Here is an 18,798-nt window from a genome sequence, read left to right on the forward strand (position 1 = left end):
AGTGTACTAAACAGGTGCATTTGGGACAGGCTCACGAAATGGCAATTATGCTTGAGTTCTTCATAAAACTTGAAATCAAACTTCCAAACTTGCAGGAGCCTAATACGTTTGGAGTATTGTGGCTGTTGCTTTGTGAGGTCTTGGCATTAAGAAGTGGCTTATAAATACTTTGAATAAATTAATACATATGTATTATCAATGTAGCAATAATCCACTCTTCTTCTTGTTGTTGTTATTGTTATTGCAGTGAAAAGGGCTTATAAGAAAATGTCTGCATTGAATTTCTGAATATTGTGAAGAGGCCAAAGCTTCTCAAACGTATTCTTGTCTTTGTCTTCCATCATCACATAAGTATATGATTTCAGTAAGTTCTGCCATTATGGTCATTTACCATGCCTTATAAAACCATTTATTCATAATCTTTATTTACTCTCTGAAATTTCTATTTTGAGGTTCAAACGTCTGGCAGGACATCTGACTTCAGAACACACCAAGTGCCTCTATTTTGTAATTTCTAGATCAATTTTCCTGAAGAGCATTAATGCACCACAACAAAATGTTGACAATGAATATTAAAAGCCATGAAAAATGTTTTAACGCACACTTTCCATTTTAAGAAAGCTACATACACTTAATTCTTTTAATCAAAAACATTAATATTGCTGAAGCTATGTTTTGCTGAACAAGATGAACTTTAATAGATATCAAATTTAAAGGCTCAGCTTTGTTTCCATATTCATCATCCCTTGATACTCTAAACACAATTGATATTCTAAATTTGCATTTGCAAATTTACTGGCTAGAGGAAATTAGGGTGGGGTAGAAGTGACCCTCCACTACTAGAGAGCGGACCTCCACGCTGGTGTTCCTAGTATGTCCACAAATAGCTCTGTGCATGTAAATCTATCGCTGGCTGTGTTTCTGCTGGCAACAGGCATCAAAACAGGGTGTTCCAGGAAGGGATTGAAAATCTATTTTGGTTCTCTCAGTTTCCCATTTTTCCAATCTTAAATTCAGTTCTCCACATTTCTGCAGCAATTTGTGATTTTTTTTAAAAAAATCCTCAATGAAAATTCTTTAGCATTTTAGTGTGAATTTCTCCTAATAAACACTCTTTTGTAGGCAGTCTTGATGATCAACGTACACATTTTTGCAAGCAATTTGCATCATATAATGCTTTTTTGTATGCTATTTTCACTGATATATTCATTTTTATGCACACTTTCCCCTGACATATGCTTTTTTTTTGGTAAGCATTGTTTTGTTGGCAAACTGCATTACAAAATTCAAATAAATGTGAATTTCAAATGATGGCTGTGTTTCAGTTCTCATATTGTTTCGGAAAGTGCAGATTTGACAGATTCAGCTTCAGTTGTGAACTGAACCAAATTTCTTGCCCATCCCTAGTTCCAAGGCAGGTTTGGGGTGGATCAGAGGTGGCCTAGGATCCAATGGTTTCAAACAGGCCCCAGGACCCACCCACCAACTACACCAGCCTACAGTCAGCATGTTCACCGCTTCCATACAGTATAGTTATCATGAAACACATTACAGAAACAAATGAATCAATGAAACTTCAGAAAACAAGAGTAGCAGCAGTGAATGCCACCAATAACCTCCCCTCGTGATCAGCTAGTGAATGCTAAAAAACAAGAAGGGTGGGGGAAAGATAGGTTGTTGATAGGAGCAAGATAGCTCCTGCTGGGAGGAAGGGTGGGATATAAATCAAATAATAAATAAATAAATAAATAAATAAATCTCTTCTAAACCCCATAAGACTCTGCTTTATTAATCTTCCTCTAGAAGAGGATTCCATTGCCTGAGCGCCATTGCCAAGAGGCCCCACTTCTCCCTGAAGCCTTGCTGATTATAGTGATGGTACACAAAACAGGGCCCCGAAATAAGTCTTAATAGGCAAAGGGCTACATCAGGTAAAAGGCGATATCTGAAGTGTGTACGTCCCTGAACTTTAAATATTACTAGTCTTATTTTTACATTATAATACACACTCAACTTGTTTGGCACATTGTATAAAAACAAAACTAAATAGGCCATACAGACGAAAACAATACCTTACCCACGAGACGCTAATAAACAGACCTTATTCAAGGGTTTGGGAAGAAGGGCAGGATATAAATTTAACTATCATTAAAAATAAATAAATAAATAAAAATATTGGTTACCATCTATCCTATGGAAGTGAACATCTATCCTATGGAAAGCACCTGATTTAATTAGTAAATTGTTAAGTTCTATCACAAACCTCAAACTGAAAAGACACTACATATGCACTAATTGAGGTGTTCCAATATATCGCTTATTCCATTGTCTCAAGGGTTTTTTTTTGTTAGCTTATATAAGTCCTTTCTCCTGACAGTAATGAAGCCACTGCTTGTTTTTCCAAAGTTCTCCAAAATTGTGAATCTCAAGTTGATTCGGAACCTGGGTCATATCAGTCCCAGAGGGCATTGGGTCAGGTCAGGGCTCCAAATCAGATGGCCGGTGCTCAGCCCAGTTAATGTGCATTTCTTTATTATGCAGCTATTTGCATTTCAAGGGAAACCTTCAGTGATGCCAGAAGGGCTTGAAATGCAGATGGCGCATTGGAGAGGCAGGTTTTTTTGTTGGGACCCTGGCAAAGAGAGGAAAGGTTCAATGTTCCCTCTCTACCCTTCATGGTCCTGAAACAGCTCAGGCTTCCCCAGAGCTGCTATTTATATAACAAAGGATGACACATTAATTCTATTCACACAATTAACTAGAGCCAAAAACACAGCACCAATTCACTGGCCAAAAACAATATATTTCCAAATTGACTGGCATCCAGCTGTACACTCAGGTGACTGTTCAGCATCTGGAAATGCCAGTGTACTAAGAAGCAATAATAATTATTGCACTTACTGTGACACATCAGACACAGCAGGCAGAGGTGCCTCTTCAGAAATGAGGTCAATGTCTTCTGTGAAACTGTTGGCCCTTGACATTTCACCGCTGTTCCCTTCCAAACGTTTTTTTACTAAACAAAGTATGTAAAGATGCAACACATTAGAGATATAGAACATAAAGATTCACATCGCCCAAAGGCATTCAATTTATGCTGTAGTTGTTACCATTTAATCCTAATGCCCCTCAACCAATTTGTCCAAATACATCATCCTGTTATTTCTCTCCTTCCTCAAAGCAACTGTTTATAGGTAGAAGTGCTCATATGCCCATGGGGTTTCTTTTTTTATCTGCAAAGACTTCCTATTCATTTCAATGCAGAGGAGAAGGGAAGGCTGACCCTATTAGCCAAGGAACAAGGACAGCAGGTCCATTGGAAGTAGGAAGACCTGCATGAGCATGAAATCGGTGCACGCAATATTCTTTTTTAAAGGTAGTATGGACATAGTGTACAGAAAGACAAAGGAAATAATGACAAGTGAAATATTTATGTAAATATTAGTGATGTGCCCATCCTTATGACAAGCTTTGTATCTGCACAAAATTGCATTTTGCAAAGAGCTAAACACATAAAGACAAGCCATGCAGTTTTCAGCGCATCCTTTTCAAGCCGTGTTTTCCATTAGAAAATCAGGTTTAACCATCCTAAAAGCCACAAGTATGTCTCAGATTAAATACTATTTCAGGACTTTGAAAGTGTCAAAAATCTTAATTGGACTCTGTCGCATATGTAGGAAATCAAGATTTGCTGTGTAATGGTCTCTGGATCAATAAACATTTTGTGTGTGATTTATTATATTTTCTGCCTTAAAGTAACTAGTGCACAAATATAACAAGTAGATTACTGGGTAACTGCGAGCTGCAAAGTCCAGTCCTATCACAATTTTAGTGCTTCTCACTTCTAAGAAAACATGTTTAGGATCACATCTTACATGGATTGCTAACAGTAGGCGGCAAACAAATGACAAAATATTAAAAACATCTACAAAACATCTTAAAAATAAAACATCTTTAAAACACAGTATTTTTATAAAATATATTTTTTTAAATCTTTAAAAACAGCATAAAACAATTCCAGCACAGATGTGGACTGGGATGAGTCCACATCTTTAAAAATCTTTAAAAACATCTCTATTTATACAGGTTGTTGAAAGAGAAAGGTCTTCAGTAGGTGCCAAAAGCCAATAGAGACAGTCCCTGTTTAATATTTAAGAGGAGGAGTTCCAAAGTGTCGGTGCCACAACACTAAAGCCCCATTCCTATATTGTGTGGAACAGACCTCCTCATGAGATGGTATCTGCACCAACAGAGTGCAGAGATCAACTTGTATATAAAGGATAAGATAATCTTTCATCTATCCTGGTCCCAAGCTGTATAGGGCTGTATACACCAAAACCAGCACCTAGAATTTAGCCTGGTAGCTAATGGGCAGCCAGTGCAATTCTTTCAGCAGCAGGTAACATGGTGGCAATGTCCTGTCCCAGTGAGCAGTCACACTGCTGCATTTTGCATCAGCTGCAGCTTCTGGCCCAACCTCAAGGGCAGCCCCACATAGAGCATATTTCAGTAATCCAGCATGGAGGTTACCAGTGCATGGACAACAGTGGTCAGGATAAAAGTAAAAGGCAGTCCTAGCCAGAGGTCACCTGGGCCTCTAGCGACAAAAATGGATCCAGGAGCACCCACAGATTATGAACCTGTTCTTTCAGAGACAGTACGACCCCATTCAAAACATGTTCCTGGGCTCCTGCTGGGAGGAAGGGCTGGATATAAATCAAATAATAAATAAATAAAGCAGGCAATGGACCCATTGTCCGGACTCTGGAACCACCTACCCAGAGTGCCTCCACCTTGCTAGGATTCAGAGTCAGTTTATTGGAACTCATCCAGCCCACCACTGAGTCCATGCACGAGTCCAGGGCTTGCATGACCTCTCCCGATTCAGGTGTTACCAACTAATAGAGCTGGGTATCGGCAGCATACTGCTGACGCCTCGCCCCAAATCTCCTAATGACCACTTCCAATGGCCTCATATAGTTAAACAGCATTAGGGACAAGATGGTACCCTGCAGCAACCAACAGCTCAAGCGCTGGGGGCCAAGAGACAATCACCCAATGCTATTCTCTGAAACCAACACTGGCAATAGGATCGGGACTACTGTAAAACAGCACCTCCAACACCCATCTCACCAAGTCAGCTCAGAAGGATACCATGGTCAATGGTATCAACCGCTACTGAGAGATCAAGTAAGAATAACAGGGTCGCACCCTCCTGTCCTTCTCCTGGTAAGGGTCATCCATTATAGTGGCCAAGGCTCATTCAGCCTGATAACCAGGCCTGATCCCAGATTGGAATGAGTCAAGATAATCCGTTTCATCCAAGAGTACTTGCAAATACCGTACCACAACCCTCTCAATCACCTTCCCTAAAATGGGAGGGGGGTTATTTGCAATTGGAAAGTAGCTATCACAAACCAATGGGTCCAGGGTGGGCTTTTTCAGGAGCAGCTGGATCACCACCTCTTGCAGGGTGTCTGGGACCCTCCTGCAAAGACTTGTTGACCACACCCTGTATCCACTTGGTCATACCCCCTCAATCAAGGTTCAATAAGTCATGAAGAGCAAGGGTCAAAAATACACATTGCTGGCTGCGTCACCACAAGCACATTGTCCACATCACCAGACCACATAATCTGAAGCTGATCCCAAGAAGATGAAGCGGACATTGTACTGGACACCTCACTGGAAACAACAATAAATGTGGATGGAGTGTCAAGATTGCTATAGAGACGAGCAACTTTACCTTCAATGTGCCTTGCCAACAATTCACAATGGGATTCCAAAGGATCTAAAACTCAATTTCCTCCAACTATTTTTAGGTGCTTAATAAATAAATACTACCACTTTTAAAGTGCAATCCTATACATGTTTACTCAGAAGTTAGTCATACTTTCAATGAAACTTACTGCAAAGTAAGCACACATAACATCATAGGCTAAGAGTCTAGCAAAGCAGCCATAGTTAATTACTAGTTTCTGTACCCCTTTCCACCTTCTCCAAGCCTCTTTCCTGAGCACCTAAAAAAAAGGTCCTGTAAGAAATAGCCACTCTCATGACTTTTGTACAGATTGCAGGTGCTTCCAGACAGGGCTTAATATTGCAAATGAGTCATTCAGACACTGCAAATAGGTCTCTCCCTTGCTCTTTCTTTCCACCTCGTGAGCTAATCCTCCCTACAAATAATTAAAGATAGTTAACAGTTAAGCATGCCTGAAAGTAATCCTCTTGTTGTTCTCCTCTTATCCAGCAAGTCTCAACAAATCCCTCAGGGGAGGACTGAATTACCAGGGAAATGTGCCTGTTCTCCATCAGCTCTGCTTGATTAGGCTGTTCCCATGTATTTGTCTACAAAATGTCAAGATTGTGCTTCTGAATAAGTGCTCTTCGTGAAAATGTCCATGTCCTGCACTCTGGGACAATTGAGAAGAGATCCTGGCCCTCTTCTGTGTGGCAACCTTTCAAGTACTTGAACAGTGCTATCATTTCTCCCCTCAGTCTTCTCTTCTCAAGGCTAAACATGCCCAGTTCTTTCAGTCTCTCCTCATAGGGCTTTGTTTCCAGTCCCCTGATCATCCTCATTGCCCTCCTCTGAAACTGTTCCAGTTTGTCTGTATCCTTCTTAAAGTTCGCTGTCCAGAACTGGACACAATACTCAAGATGACGCCTAACCGGTGCTGAATAGAGGGGAACCAATACTCCACACAATTTGGAAACTATCCTTCTATTAATGCAGCCTAAAATAGCATTTGCTTTTTTTTTTGCAGCTACATCACACTGTTGGCTCATATTCAGCTTGTGGTCAACAACAATTCCAAGATCCTTCTTGCATGTAGTATTGCTGAGCCAAATATCCCCCATCTTGCAACTGCATTTAGCTTCTTTTTCCTAGGCGTAGAACTTTGCACTTATCCCTTGTTAAATTTCATTCTGTTTTCAGCCCAATGCTCCAGACTATTCAACTAAGTCCTACTCAAACCCATTGAAATCAATAAACCTAAGTTAGTCATGTTTATTAACTTTAATGGATCTACTCTAAATAGGACATCACCCTAGAGTTGGCCTTGACCCCAGCAATGTGCTGTTTGCTTCTTTTACTTTCTTGCTGTTTGCTTCTTTTTCTTTCACTGCCTTTTTGTGTTGAGTGAGCACCACTGGACACACTGTGTCTTGTTTGTAAAATACAGTAATACCTCAATCAACAAATCCTCCAGGAAAGAAGCTCTTTTTAACAAAGTCTTTATGGGGGGCATGGGGCATGTACACTCTGACATAGTCAGAATGTGACTGCTTGTCTACTGGATTGCAGTCGCTGCAGGCAGCTCCCTCATATATGGCTGGAATAGCGCTCCTTGCCAGGTGGCATAGACACCTCTGCAGTAAACAGTGCTTCGGATGCCCTGCAAGCACTGTTTACTGTATATGCATCTGCTCAAGTGTAGGGGAGGATGGCAGAGAGAGAGAGACAGAGAGAGAGAGCAAGGGTAGTGGGGGTGGCTTTCCTGTCTGCTCAAGTGTATGCAGAGAACTACTCAAAGCTTTAGATTGTTATAGGAAGATGCTACATGATTAAAGAAAAAAGGCAAGGCAGGCATCCCTGGAAACATTTTTGAAGAAGCCTTCAAGTGGTCTGTATGCAAGGCTTACCTGACCTGGTTGTTTCATTTCAGACATGCATATTGTTAGTTTTGAATAAAAAGTTTGCTGAAATATGTTGAACTGATCTTCTTTTTGGTAGTGTAGAAACCTACCCCTATTCTTTCCATGTTGTTACGTCTGGTACCAAAGTTTCTGTTAAAGATATAATGTCCAGAAACTGATTGGCTCCATTTCTGCAATAATCAGATTTGCCACTGGATTAATTATTATTTCTGATATTCTCTATCTTTGCAGAGAGAATTTTGAAGTAGCAACTCTCCGCGCCTGGTTTCTGATTCATTCATTCTTTTCTGATTTTTTAAACATTGCTTTGAAATCATTAATAGTGTGAGTGATACTTTTATCAATCTACTTTCTATGTGAGCTCTTCAAATGTGTATTCCCTTTCACTGATGCCAATGAAGTGTTGATTGTAACTGACAGAAAACAGCAGGGGGGAATGAGTTGCTGATTGTAAGCAGCAGGGGGGAAGACACTGACTTGATTATCTGCCTTTATCTGTCTGCTCTGTAGTGCACTTGAAAAGGAATGTAAAGAGGTCATCATTACAGAGTTCAGAATAAAGATCAATACCAGTAAAGACTCATTAATAAATAGCAATTATAATACTGATAATTCTCCGCAAATTATATTGAAGGAGATCGGAAAAATGAAAAAATATCAGAGGAAGGAGAAATTGGATTGTTAATGACCACCAGGGGGCCACATTTAAAAACAAAACGTAAAAAAGGAGAGGATTCAATCCCTACATGTACTTCATTAACTGAGATATTGCTGCAAATGGTTTTTACTTATACCATCTTTTTAATAGATGGGGATATTGGAAGGACATAAATTATTTTTTTTAAGTGTGTTTGCTAATCCTGTAGCAGTAAAGCCTTATGTTGAGAGGAAGGGGGGCTTTCTTCAACAGCGTGCTGGAACATGTATTATGATCTATTTTACAGGGTTGTTGTGAGGATAAAGAAACTATAAAATGCTTTAGCAGATTTAACATGCCATCACAAAAAGTAGGATGGTGCAGGGCATGGTTCAGATGAGAACTCAGTGTGTGAAGCTTACATGTAGCACAGTAACATAGACCATACCCTGCCTGCACACCGCGCCCAAGCAAGCCTGTTCCAGCAGACAGACACATACTATACTTGCTGATGACCTCTATGTAAAGTCCACTGTTTATAGGCCTGAATATCCTGGCTGTGTCCCAGATTATTTTTTCTTTGCTTTTTAGGTTGGGGTTTTTTCTCCCAAAATTTCAAATCTGGCCACACACACACACCCCATTTCAAAATTGGGGACAGGCTGGCTGGCAATAGATGTTTGTCCTTATCGTTATTTAATTATTGAGTTTATATCCATTCCACCTAGGAATAAGGGAGAAATTTAATTCAGATTGCATTTAAAGCTGAATTGATCAAGCTTGCACTTTCCAAAACAATATGAGAACCAAAACACAGCCATCCTTCAAAAGTGGCACTTATGCAAAATTTGCTTTTGCATTCCAGTCCCATGTGATTATCAGAACATCTTGTTTGGGTGTGTGATCAATTTCTTCCTGTACTTCTATGTTAAATCTCTCCAATTCCTCTTCTTCTGTGTTTGCTGTTGGAGCATACACTTGGATGGTTATGTTAATATGTTTCCCGTGAAATCTCACTGATATCACTCGTTCAGACCTTGCGTTATAGCTCCCAATTCCTCAGCATAAGGCGAGCACTATGAAGAGTCTCCCCAACCACTCAGAGGCATGCATTTGAATCTGAGCCAATCAGATGCATGCATTTGCAAGCTGCTTTTTGCTCCTCTTTGAGTTACTTTTGCCTGCAAGCACCAGGTTAAAGCAGCATCAAACTCAGTATGTTTTTCTTTTCTGTGGTTAGCTGGCCTACCACTCTTTGAAATCAGCAATATATCTCTGTAAGTTCATTGTTCAACTTCTGGGTTTATTGTTGCCATAAATATACACAGACATTATAAATAAAAATGGAAGATGTTACGCCGTCACACTGTGTTGATGTTAGACAATGTACTGTCAGGGGCCAGGCACAGTGGCAGTGCGTTAAGAAAAAAATCATGGCTGACCGGCTGAGGCAAGCAGGTTGGGATGGGGAGTGTGGGTATCTGTGGAGCATATGGTGGTGGGCAGAGGGGTTGGCAGGCAAGAGGGCTATGCAGCAGTGGCTGAAGACTGAGCAGCTGCATGGAAGTGTAGAAACCAGTGACAGTACCCACAGAATTTGCCCTGGGCAGCGGCAATGCTGCAATAGGCAAGGCAAGTGGGAGTGCTTGGGATGGCAGTGGCAAAGGGAATGGGGGGGCTGGCGGAGGGGTTGGCGAGTGATCATTTCTGAGGTAAGAGAACTCAGTTGTGATGGAAATGCATTCTTAATATATTCAAATGCATTTTAATTTTTACTTAATATATTCCAGAATTAACTTCTGACACTGAGAACAAATGCTTGAACTTATCCCTGGAATATATTAAACTCTGCAGGAGGCCCATTTTAAGTGAAGATGCATGTCGCCACCCATCCTTTTCATATCCTATAGAAACCCTCATCTGAGCCTTACCCACCTATATTGGGAGCTTCTGGTAGCCAGAAGAGCATCTCCCTGCATTTGTTCAGAAGAAGAGCAAACAAGGGAATATGCTTAATTATTACCCCTCTGGACCTTCTTTCAATTCCTGTTTTTTCCCCCACTTGCCCCAGGGACACACCACACAGAATTCCTTAGTGCCTGCATTGCTCCTCTGCCAAATCTGCCTTTGCTGTGCCACGAGGAAACAAACCAGAGGCTGGCTTAGCGTTATGTGCGAAGCAGCACTCAGAGTGTGTTTGTCTACACATAATGCTAAGCAGTTTCTGGTTTGTGTCCATCCAGCATGGCAAAGTCAGAAGCATGGGGGAAGTAGGCCCTAATGAGCAGCATGTATCAGAATGCTGCTTATTTATATTAATCTACAGTTAATTTATAACTGTGGTTTAGCATCATGGCCAATGAGAACTAAATCAAGGATTGAAAGAGGAACACATGGCTGACGTATTCTTAAAGGATTCATTGTAAGATAGTAGGTTACCTCCAGGCTCATCAAGGTAGAAGCTCATGTCTTTCTTGTCTTTTCGTTCATCAGTATGGTCATAAGCAATTTGTGGAGCAGGCAAAGTTGTCTCCCCTGGATTTATTATAGGTGTGGAACCATTATCACGCCCATGTTTTCCTTTCCTCTTGTTTCTTTTGCTCTGTAATAAAGAGTAAAAGACCATTTCCATACCCCAAACATGTCAACGTAGAGGTTAAAAACTATGATTAAGAGGTATATATAGAACTTGGATTCCTGCATTGGGTAGAGCGCTGGACTCAATAGCCTTATAGGCCCCTTCTAACTCTACTATTCTATGAATCTATGAAATAGATAATGTATGAACAAAATCAGACTTAAGTTTTTTTAAAAGGTTCATTCAAAACAATCAGCATGTATTTTCATCTCACACTTCTTATGAAGTGGGCAACAACAGAACATATTAATACACACCTGATATATATTGTATGCATGTTGTGTGTCTCCTGTCTATACATATGAGCCTGCCATGAAGCCACAGCTCAGCTCCCTCACAGAAAGTCAGTCTTCCATTCTATCATGAGTATTTTTGCTCTCTGAAGAAATGACTGTAACACCCAGACATCCTAAAAATGTGGGCGCCAGGTTCTTGCCGGAAATATAGGAGACCGTATTTCTATATGGACCTTTCCAGCTGTCTAGAGTTCAATTCTACATGTGTCAACTCAGAGTTCCATTGGGTTCAGTGGGGTTTTTTAAGGCATCCTTCACACAAATGGATGAGTTAATAAGGAAGTGTGATGGCTCACTCACATACGCATATTGCTTGATTTTTGATGAATGCAGCAGCAAGTATGTATTTGGGAACCATCTACAAGCCAGTTGTTTGATTGATTTATAACCTGCCCTTCCACAAATTCCCAGGGCAGTTTGTACAGGAATACCCCGCTATACAGACCTTCACTTTACGGACACTCGCGAGTACATACATACTTACAGTAGCACCATTCCCATTTACGTACTTTGCTTTGCAAGAAGGGACACTTAACCTTGGGTTGTGGCCTGTTCTTTCGGTGGGGGGTAGAAAGAGGCGCGATCGCACAACCGCGAATCAGCTGGGAGGCGCTATCAAGATCAGCTGAGAGGCGCAGCAGCAGAGGCTTTAGCGCGGGGCTTTGAGGCTCCGTGTGAAGGAGAGGTGGCACAGTGGCGGCACAAGTGAAAAAAGGTAGAGCTTCACTTTAAGTACATTTTTGGTTTACGTACTTGCTCTGGATCCATTGCGTACGTTAATGAGGGGTATTCCTGTATTCAAATGCCTTGCATTATTTAAATTAAAACCTTCCAGCGGTAACAGGGAACAGCTCCTTTGTGAGTGTTGGTACCTGGATTTTTCTATTATCCTTGTTTGTATCTTGTTTTCTTTTAAATTATATTATTAGACAATAAGCCTTTATTTATTTATTGAAATATTTATAGACTGCACTTCCATAAAAATACAACAAGGTGGGATGCAGGCTGCCCAGTTGGCATTGACCCATGACAAGGTCTTTTCTATGGTGGCTCCCCATCTGTGGAATGCCCTCCTCAGTGAGGTGCATCTGTCTCCATCATTGTTGACTTTTAGGCAGAATTTGAAAACATTCCTGTTTACCCAGGCATTTGATAACTAAATGAGACTGTTCCTGGCAACCCAGAGATCTCTGGATGAATGTTTTTAACTGTAACTGTTCTGTCTTTTGGGAGAGGGGGGTCAAATTGTTTTGTTGATGTGTTTGCTGCCCTGGGCTCCTTTGGGAGGAAGGGGAGGATATACAATAAATAATTAATAATAATATAAAATTACAAAGACAATATAAATATCCATAAAAACATCAATGAATACTGCTTGTTAAAAAGAAGTTTGCATTACGAAGTTCTATCTGAATAACACAGTTTTTAGGGGACATATAAAAGAAAGTAGGAATGATTCCTGCCAAACCTCTGCTGGCAGAGAGTTCCAAAGGGCAAGGCCTGCCACACTAAAGGCTCTGTCCCTAGTAAAGCCTGACTGAATCTCAGGGGCATAGGAACCACAAAAAGGACTTTGGCGAACAAGGTAGAGCATAAAGAATCAGATAATCTTTAAGGTACTTTGGGCCCAAGTTGTTTAGGGCTTTGTGAGTTAAACCAAGTACCTTGAACCTGGCCTAGTAGCAAATTGGCAACCAGTATAGCTCTCTCGGCAGAGGCGTAACATATTGCCACTAGGTGAGAGCAATCTGGTTGCTGCATTCTGTACTAGCTGTGGCTTCCAACCAGATACATTAGGTGGTTCCACATAAAGCGTGTTACAGTGATCAAGTCTTGATGTTACCAATGCATGGACCACTGTGGTCTAGCTGTCATGGTCCAGGAATGGTTGCAGCTGGCATAACAGTGGTAGAAAGCACTCTTAGCCACAGAGATCACTTGGACCTCTAGTGACAGAGATGGCTCAAGGAGTACACCCAGACTGTAGACTTGCTTCTTCAGGGAAAGTGCAACCCTGTCTACAACAGGCAATTCATCTATATCTCCTGCACATGTTATAACTGACTATCCAAGTCTTCATAAAGTCAATAAATTATCATAAACATTCCTATTGTCATCTCTTAACTCTATATAATCTGTTGTTCTGACCATCTCTGCATCCCTGGATCCTTTTTTAGAAATTGGTGTTACACTAGGTGCTTCCCAGTCACTTGTTACAGAGGCTCCCAAACTGCAGACCTGGTCCTTTAGAAGGAGTGCAACTCCATCCAGAACAGTCAATTGACCTATCTCTTTGATACGGGAACCACTGGCCCACAAGGCCTCCACTTTTCCAGGATTCAAGCTCAGTTTACTGATCTTGACCCAGTCCACTACTGCACCCAGATGCCAGTCCAGGGCTTGCATAGCTCTCCTGACTCAGATTTAGTGGGAGAAATAGAGCTGGGTGTCATCAGAGTATGTATGACACTTTGTTCCAAAACTTCTCGTGACCATTCCCAATGGTTTAACATAGATATTGAGCAGCATTGGGGAGGAAATGATATCCCGTAGCACCCGACAGCATAAGCACCAGGGGGCTGAAGAGCATTCTAAAAATTCTACTTTCTTTACACAATCCTGTAGGTAGGAATGGAGCCACCCCAGCACAGTACCACTGATACCGCAGAGTCAGTCCAGAATGATACCATGGCGACGATACTGAAAGCTGCTGAGAGATCAAGTAGAAGCAACAGGGTTACACTCCCCATGTCCTTCTCTCTATCAGGGTGACCAAGGCTGATTCTGTTCTGAACCCAGGCCTAAACTCAGATTGGCATTGATCCAGATAATTATGTCTTATCCAGGAATGTATTATTTTATATTGTAAACCTCCTGAAGTGGTTTTCTGAAAGATGGTGTATAACTGATCAAATAAGTCAATAAGATACCAAGTCACAGAAACCAAGTTAAAACGAGCAAAAAGAGGGATTTCAGCAAAACCCTGATTTTTCATTCTTTTTACTGGTCCAAATGGGGCCCACTGTGACTTTAGTGACAGACAGAAGTACTGACATGCTGCCACAATGACTACACTTCCATTAAATGGTGGTAAGAAAGACAACATAGAATGTTTAATGCCTTGGAACCAACTACATGTTCTTTTGTGCTCCATTACAATATTTAAGATCCATTAAGTGTCACCCACCTAATAGTGCTGTCTATACATCAGAAAGGATACCAGAAAGGTAGATCTGTTGCTTGCCTTTCCTCTCGTTACAGATTCCAAACCTGGCCTCCTTTCAGAAGCCTTATAATGGGTTGTTGGCTATTAAACCGAGAAAGCAGAGGTTAAATTTCCACAAGTGAGCTACGTGACTTAGAAGCGAAAGTTGGCAGAGCTCGAGCCATCTTCAAGGACACGTTGCTATGCAACCTAGGCTCGGGCAGCTGCCCTTATCTATATAGAGGGCCAGCAGACACTTGTGAGTGTGGGGGTCAAGGAGTTTGTACAGAGAGAGCTGTGATATATTGTCAGTAAAGTAACTCTTAAAACTTATTGCTTGTCCGGCTCATTGCTTCAACTGGCATCTAGCCTGTCACTATTCTGTTCTGCATTCTGGGCATCTGCTTGCGCCAGATACAACATCCAACAAGTGGTAGCAGAGGATGGTTTCGATGCGCAGACGGATGTCCAAAGAAAAGCCAAAAGAGGAGTAAAGAGGACAAGCGTGTGAAGAGACGGTGAAACCGAAAGCTGAGCTGAAAGCTGTGAGAGAGCCGTGGGAATAACTGACTGAAGGACGGAGGTGAGAAGCTCTAATTACAAAGGCGGTAAACTGTGAAAAGTGAAAGTATGTCTGTTACGTTATTGGCCGGGATTCCCTTGGAAAGGCTGACAGGGAAAAATTATGGCAGTTGGAAACAGAGAATGCAGGCTTTTCTAGTGAAAGGAGGAGTTTGGAATGTAATCGCAGAAGACCCACCCGCCGTGGTGCCAATTCCAGCAGATTGGAGAAGGCTGGATGAGAGGGCAAAAGCGTTAATTGTTCTTGCTATTGATGATTCTCAATTACTGCACGTGCGTGACGCAGTAACAGCAAAGGAAACCTGGGAAACTTTGAAAAATATTCATGTGAAAAAGACTGCTAGTTCTAAAATATATCTTGCCATAAGATTATATCAGATGCGCTTATCTGGAGATACAACCATGTCAGAGCACTTATTGGAGATGAATAGACAATTTGATGAATTGACGGAACGTGACGTTGAACATTCCCAAATACAAAAAGTTTATATTGTGTTACCAAGTCTGGATTCAAGTTATGATGCTCTGGTGAGTTCTATGGAAGCGATGAATGACGCAAACCTAACCATGGATTATATTGAAGGAAAACTATTACAAGAATTTCAAAGAAGGCAAGAAATGGCAAAGCAGGAAAAGACTGAGTCTAAACACGTGGAAAAGCATAACAACAAAGCAGCAGAGGAGAGACTGTATGGACAAAAGGCATGTTATTTTTGTGGTTCCAAGCAACATCTTCAAAGGAATTGTGAAGCAAGAAGAAGAGGAAGAGGAAGAAAACCATGTGTATAGGTGATCTATGCTAGTAAGAATAAGCAATATAGTAACAATGAGCAGGGAAATAACTGTAAAGATTTATGGGCAATTGACAGTGGGGCAACAAATAGTATAATCAAAGATAAATCTATGTTTCATACATTTTGTGACGTAGAGGATCATGTAATAATGGCTGATGGATCTAAGAAACTGATCAAAAGTAGGGGTACAGTGAAATTAGCAGGTTTCAATACCATTATGACAGATGTGCTGTTTGTTCCTGACATTGAAGTCAACATTATGGCTGTGTCAAAACTCAATGAAATGGGGTTCATTGTAATGTTCAAAAGGGGTTCAGTGCATATTATGAGAGGAGAAAAAATATTCATGAAAGGGATAGTAAAGAAGTCACTGTTCTATATGCAGCTGAGAGTCCTCAGTAAAGACACAGACAGGACACATAGAGGTTCAATAGGGATTAACCTAACACAGTCAGTGAAAGCACAGACACCAGTGATTGATGCTGATGTTGTGGCTAATAAAACAGAGCAGGACAAAGAGCCCTCAAGCCTCGGGGATATAAAACAATTACCCATAGCCGAGCAGAATGAATGGCATGCAGCGATGAAAGAGGAGCTGGAAGCAATGCGAAAAAATGGCACATGGACGCTAGTACCTCTGCCCCCAGGGAAGAAAGCTATAGGGTGTAAATGGATATTTAAACATAAGCGGTCGAGTACAGGACAGATACAAAGGTATAGGGCACGCCTAGTAGCTAAGGGCTTTACACAGCAATTTGGGACGGACTACGATGCAGTTTTCGCTCCCGTGGTGAAACATGAGTCAATCAGGGTTTTGCTAAAAATAGCTGCCATAGAAAACATGCATGTAAGCCACTATGACATCGGCACGGCGTTTTTACATGGGGAGTTAAAAGAAGAAATCTATATGGAACAGCCTCCCGGATGTGAAACACAGCCAGGTCTAGTTTGCAAGTTACAGAAATCCCTTTATGGTCTGCGCCAGAGTGCGCGCTGTTGGAACGAAAAATTAGATGATGTTCTGCAGTCAATGAATTTCAAGCGTTGTGTGGCAGACCCCTGTGTGTATGTGAAAGAAACAAAGGGGGGGCTCACATACTGCCTAGTTTATGTAGATGACATCCTGTACTTTTCCCATGGGGAGGAAGACGAAAGAGAGTTCCATAATAGTCTGAAACAACATGTGGTAACGAAAAGTTTGGGACCTGTAAGTCATTATTTAGGTACAGAGGTCATACGGGGTTCAGATGGGAGTTTCGTGTTAAAACAGGAAGGAAAGATAAAACAAATACTAGCAGAATGTGGGATGTCTGAATGTAAGGCAGTAGGGACTCCCATGACAACATCATTTCAACAAGAAACCACAGAGACAGCTTGTGAAAACCCTGCTAGGTACAGACACATCATAGGACAGTTGCAATATCTTGTTAAGGTAACAAGACCTGACATTTGTAATGCTGTTAGCATCTTAAGTCGAAAAGTAGAACAGCCTACTGAGACAGATTGGCAAGGAATAAAACGAGTCCTGAGGTATTTGCAAGGTACTAGCAGTAAAGGTCTAGTGTTGTCCAGCAGTAAACACGGGAGTATGTGCTGCTATGTAGATGCGGATCATGCTGGCGATCCCAGTAGCCGCAAGTCTACTACTGGTGTTGTCATTCTATTATATGATTCAGTGATTGATTGGTGCAGTAAGAGGCAAACTATAGTGGCTACATCGAGTTCAGAAGCTGAATATATAGCGTAGTCTCTGGTTTGTAACGAACTTACCTGGTTCGACCATCTACTGTTTGAAATTGGAAAAGGCATAGACAAACCAATCAAAATATATGAGGACAATCAGACCTGCATTAAGCTAGCTCAGTCAGAAGCACACACCAAGAGAACCAAGCATATCAGCATCAAATATCACCATGTCAGAGAAATGATTAAACAAGGGTTTGTGGAATTAACTTATTGTAACACTGCTGATATGCTGGCTGACGTTATGACAAAACCACTAAGTGAAGACAAGTTCTTAAAACTGATAAATCAAGTAGGTATGACAGCGAAAGTGGGATGATGGGAATCATGAAGAATAATTGCTGTAATAAATGTATGTAATAAAAATGATGCTGAGATTCTAATGAAATGTAATGGCTGTAAAACCAGATGATGCAAATGTAAATATGAAATGTAACACATGTAAATGGAAAAGAAATGTAACTGGCTGAATGTGGAAATTTAAGGTGAGGGATTGTTGGCTATTAAACCGAGAAAGCAGAGGTTAAATTTCCACAAGTGAGCTACGTGACTTAGAAGCGAAAGTTGGCAGAGCTCGAGCCATCTTCAAGGACACGTTGCTATGCAACCTAGGCTCGGGCAGCTGCCCTTATCTATATAGAGGGCCAGCAGACACTTGTGAGTGTGGGGGTCAAGGAGTTTGTACAGAGAGAGCTGTGATATATTGTCAGTAAAGTAACTCTTAAAACTTATTGCTTGTCCGGCTCATTGCTTCAACTGGCATCTAGCCTGTCACTATTCTGTTCTGCATTCTGGGCATCTGCTTGCGCCAGATACAACATCCAACATGGGTAGCCTTTGGGGCTCATGGTTATGATGGGGAAACAATGGAGAAATTCCATCAATTTGGTTACATTTTATTCTGTTCTGTTGTGGGCCTTCCAGGATATGACATATGATAACTATCTGACTAAGACATACTTAGAGTCGCCCCACTGAAATCAATGGAGCCAAGTTAGTCATGTGATTCCATAAAGGAAGCCACAAACCTGAACTTACAAGATCTGAACAGGGTGGTTCATGACAGATGCTCTTGGAGGTCGCTGATTCATAGGGTCGCCATAAGTCGTAGTCGACTTGGAGGCACATAACAACAACAAAGTTAGTCATCAGTGGGTCTACTGTGAGGAAGAAGTTGAGAACCCTATGCAAATAAAATATGTTAAAAGTTGTCCTAGAACAAAGCTTTCCTTGCTAACTGA

General features: G+C 41.2%; 1 protein-coding gene across 1 annotated transcript in view; it reads right to left on the minus strand.

Moving 5' to 3' along the window:
• LOC133363374 (potassium voltage-gated channel subfamily KQT member 1-like) overlaps positions 1-18,798 on the minus strand; it is a 566,236-nt gene that overhangs the window by 493,559 nt on the left and 53,879 nt on the right. Inside the window, exons 10-11 of the mRNA XM_061582770.1 lie at positions 10,739-10,901; positions 2,902-3,016 (exon numbers count right to left, since the gene is read on the minus strand). Of these exons, the coding sequence (XP_061438754.1) occupies positions 2,902-3,016; positions 10,739-10,901 (278 nt within the window). The remainder of the gene's footprint in view (positions 1-2,901; positions 3,017-10,738; positions 10,902-18,798) is intronic.

This window comes from Rhineura floridana, chromosome 8 (assembly GCF_030035675.1).
Source record: "Rhineura floridana isolate rRhiFlo1 chromosome 8, rRhiFlo1.hap2, whole genome shotgun sequence".
NCBI lineage: Eukaryota > Metazoa > Chordata > Lepidosauria > Squamata > Rhineuridae > Rhineura > Rhineura floridana.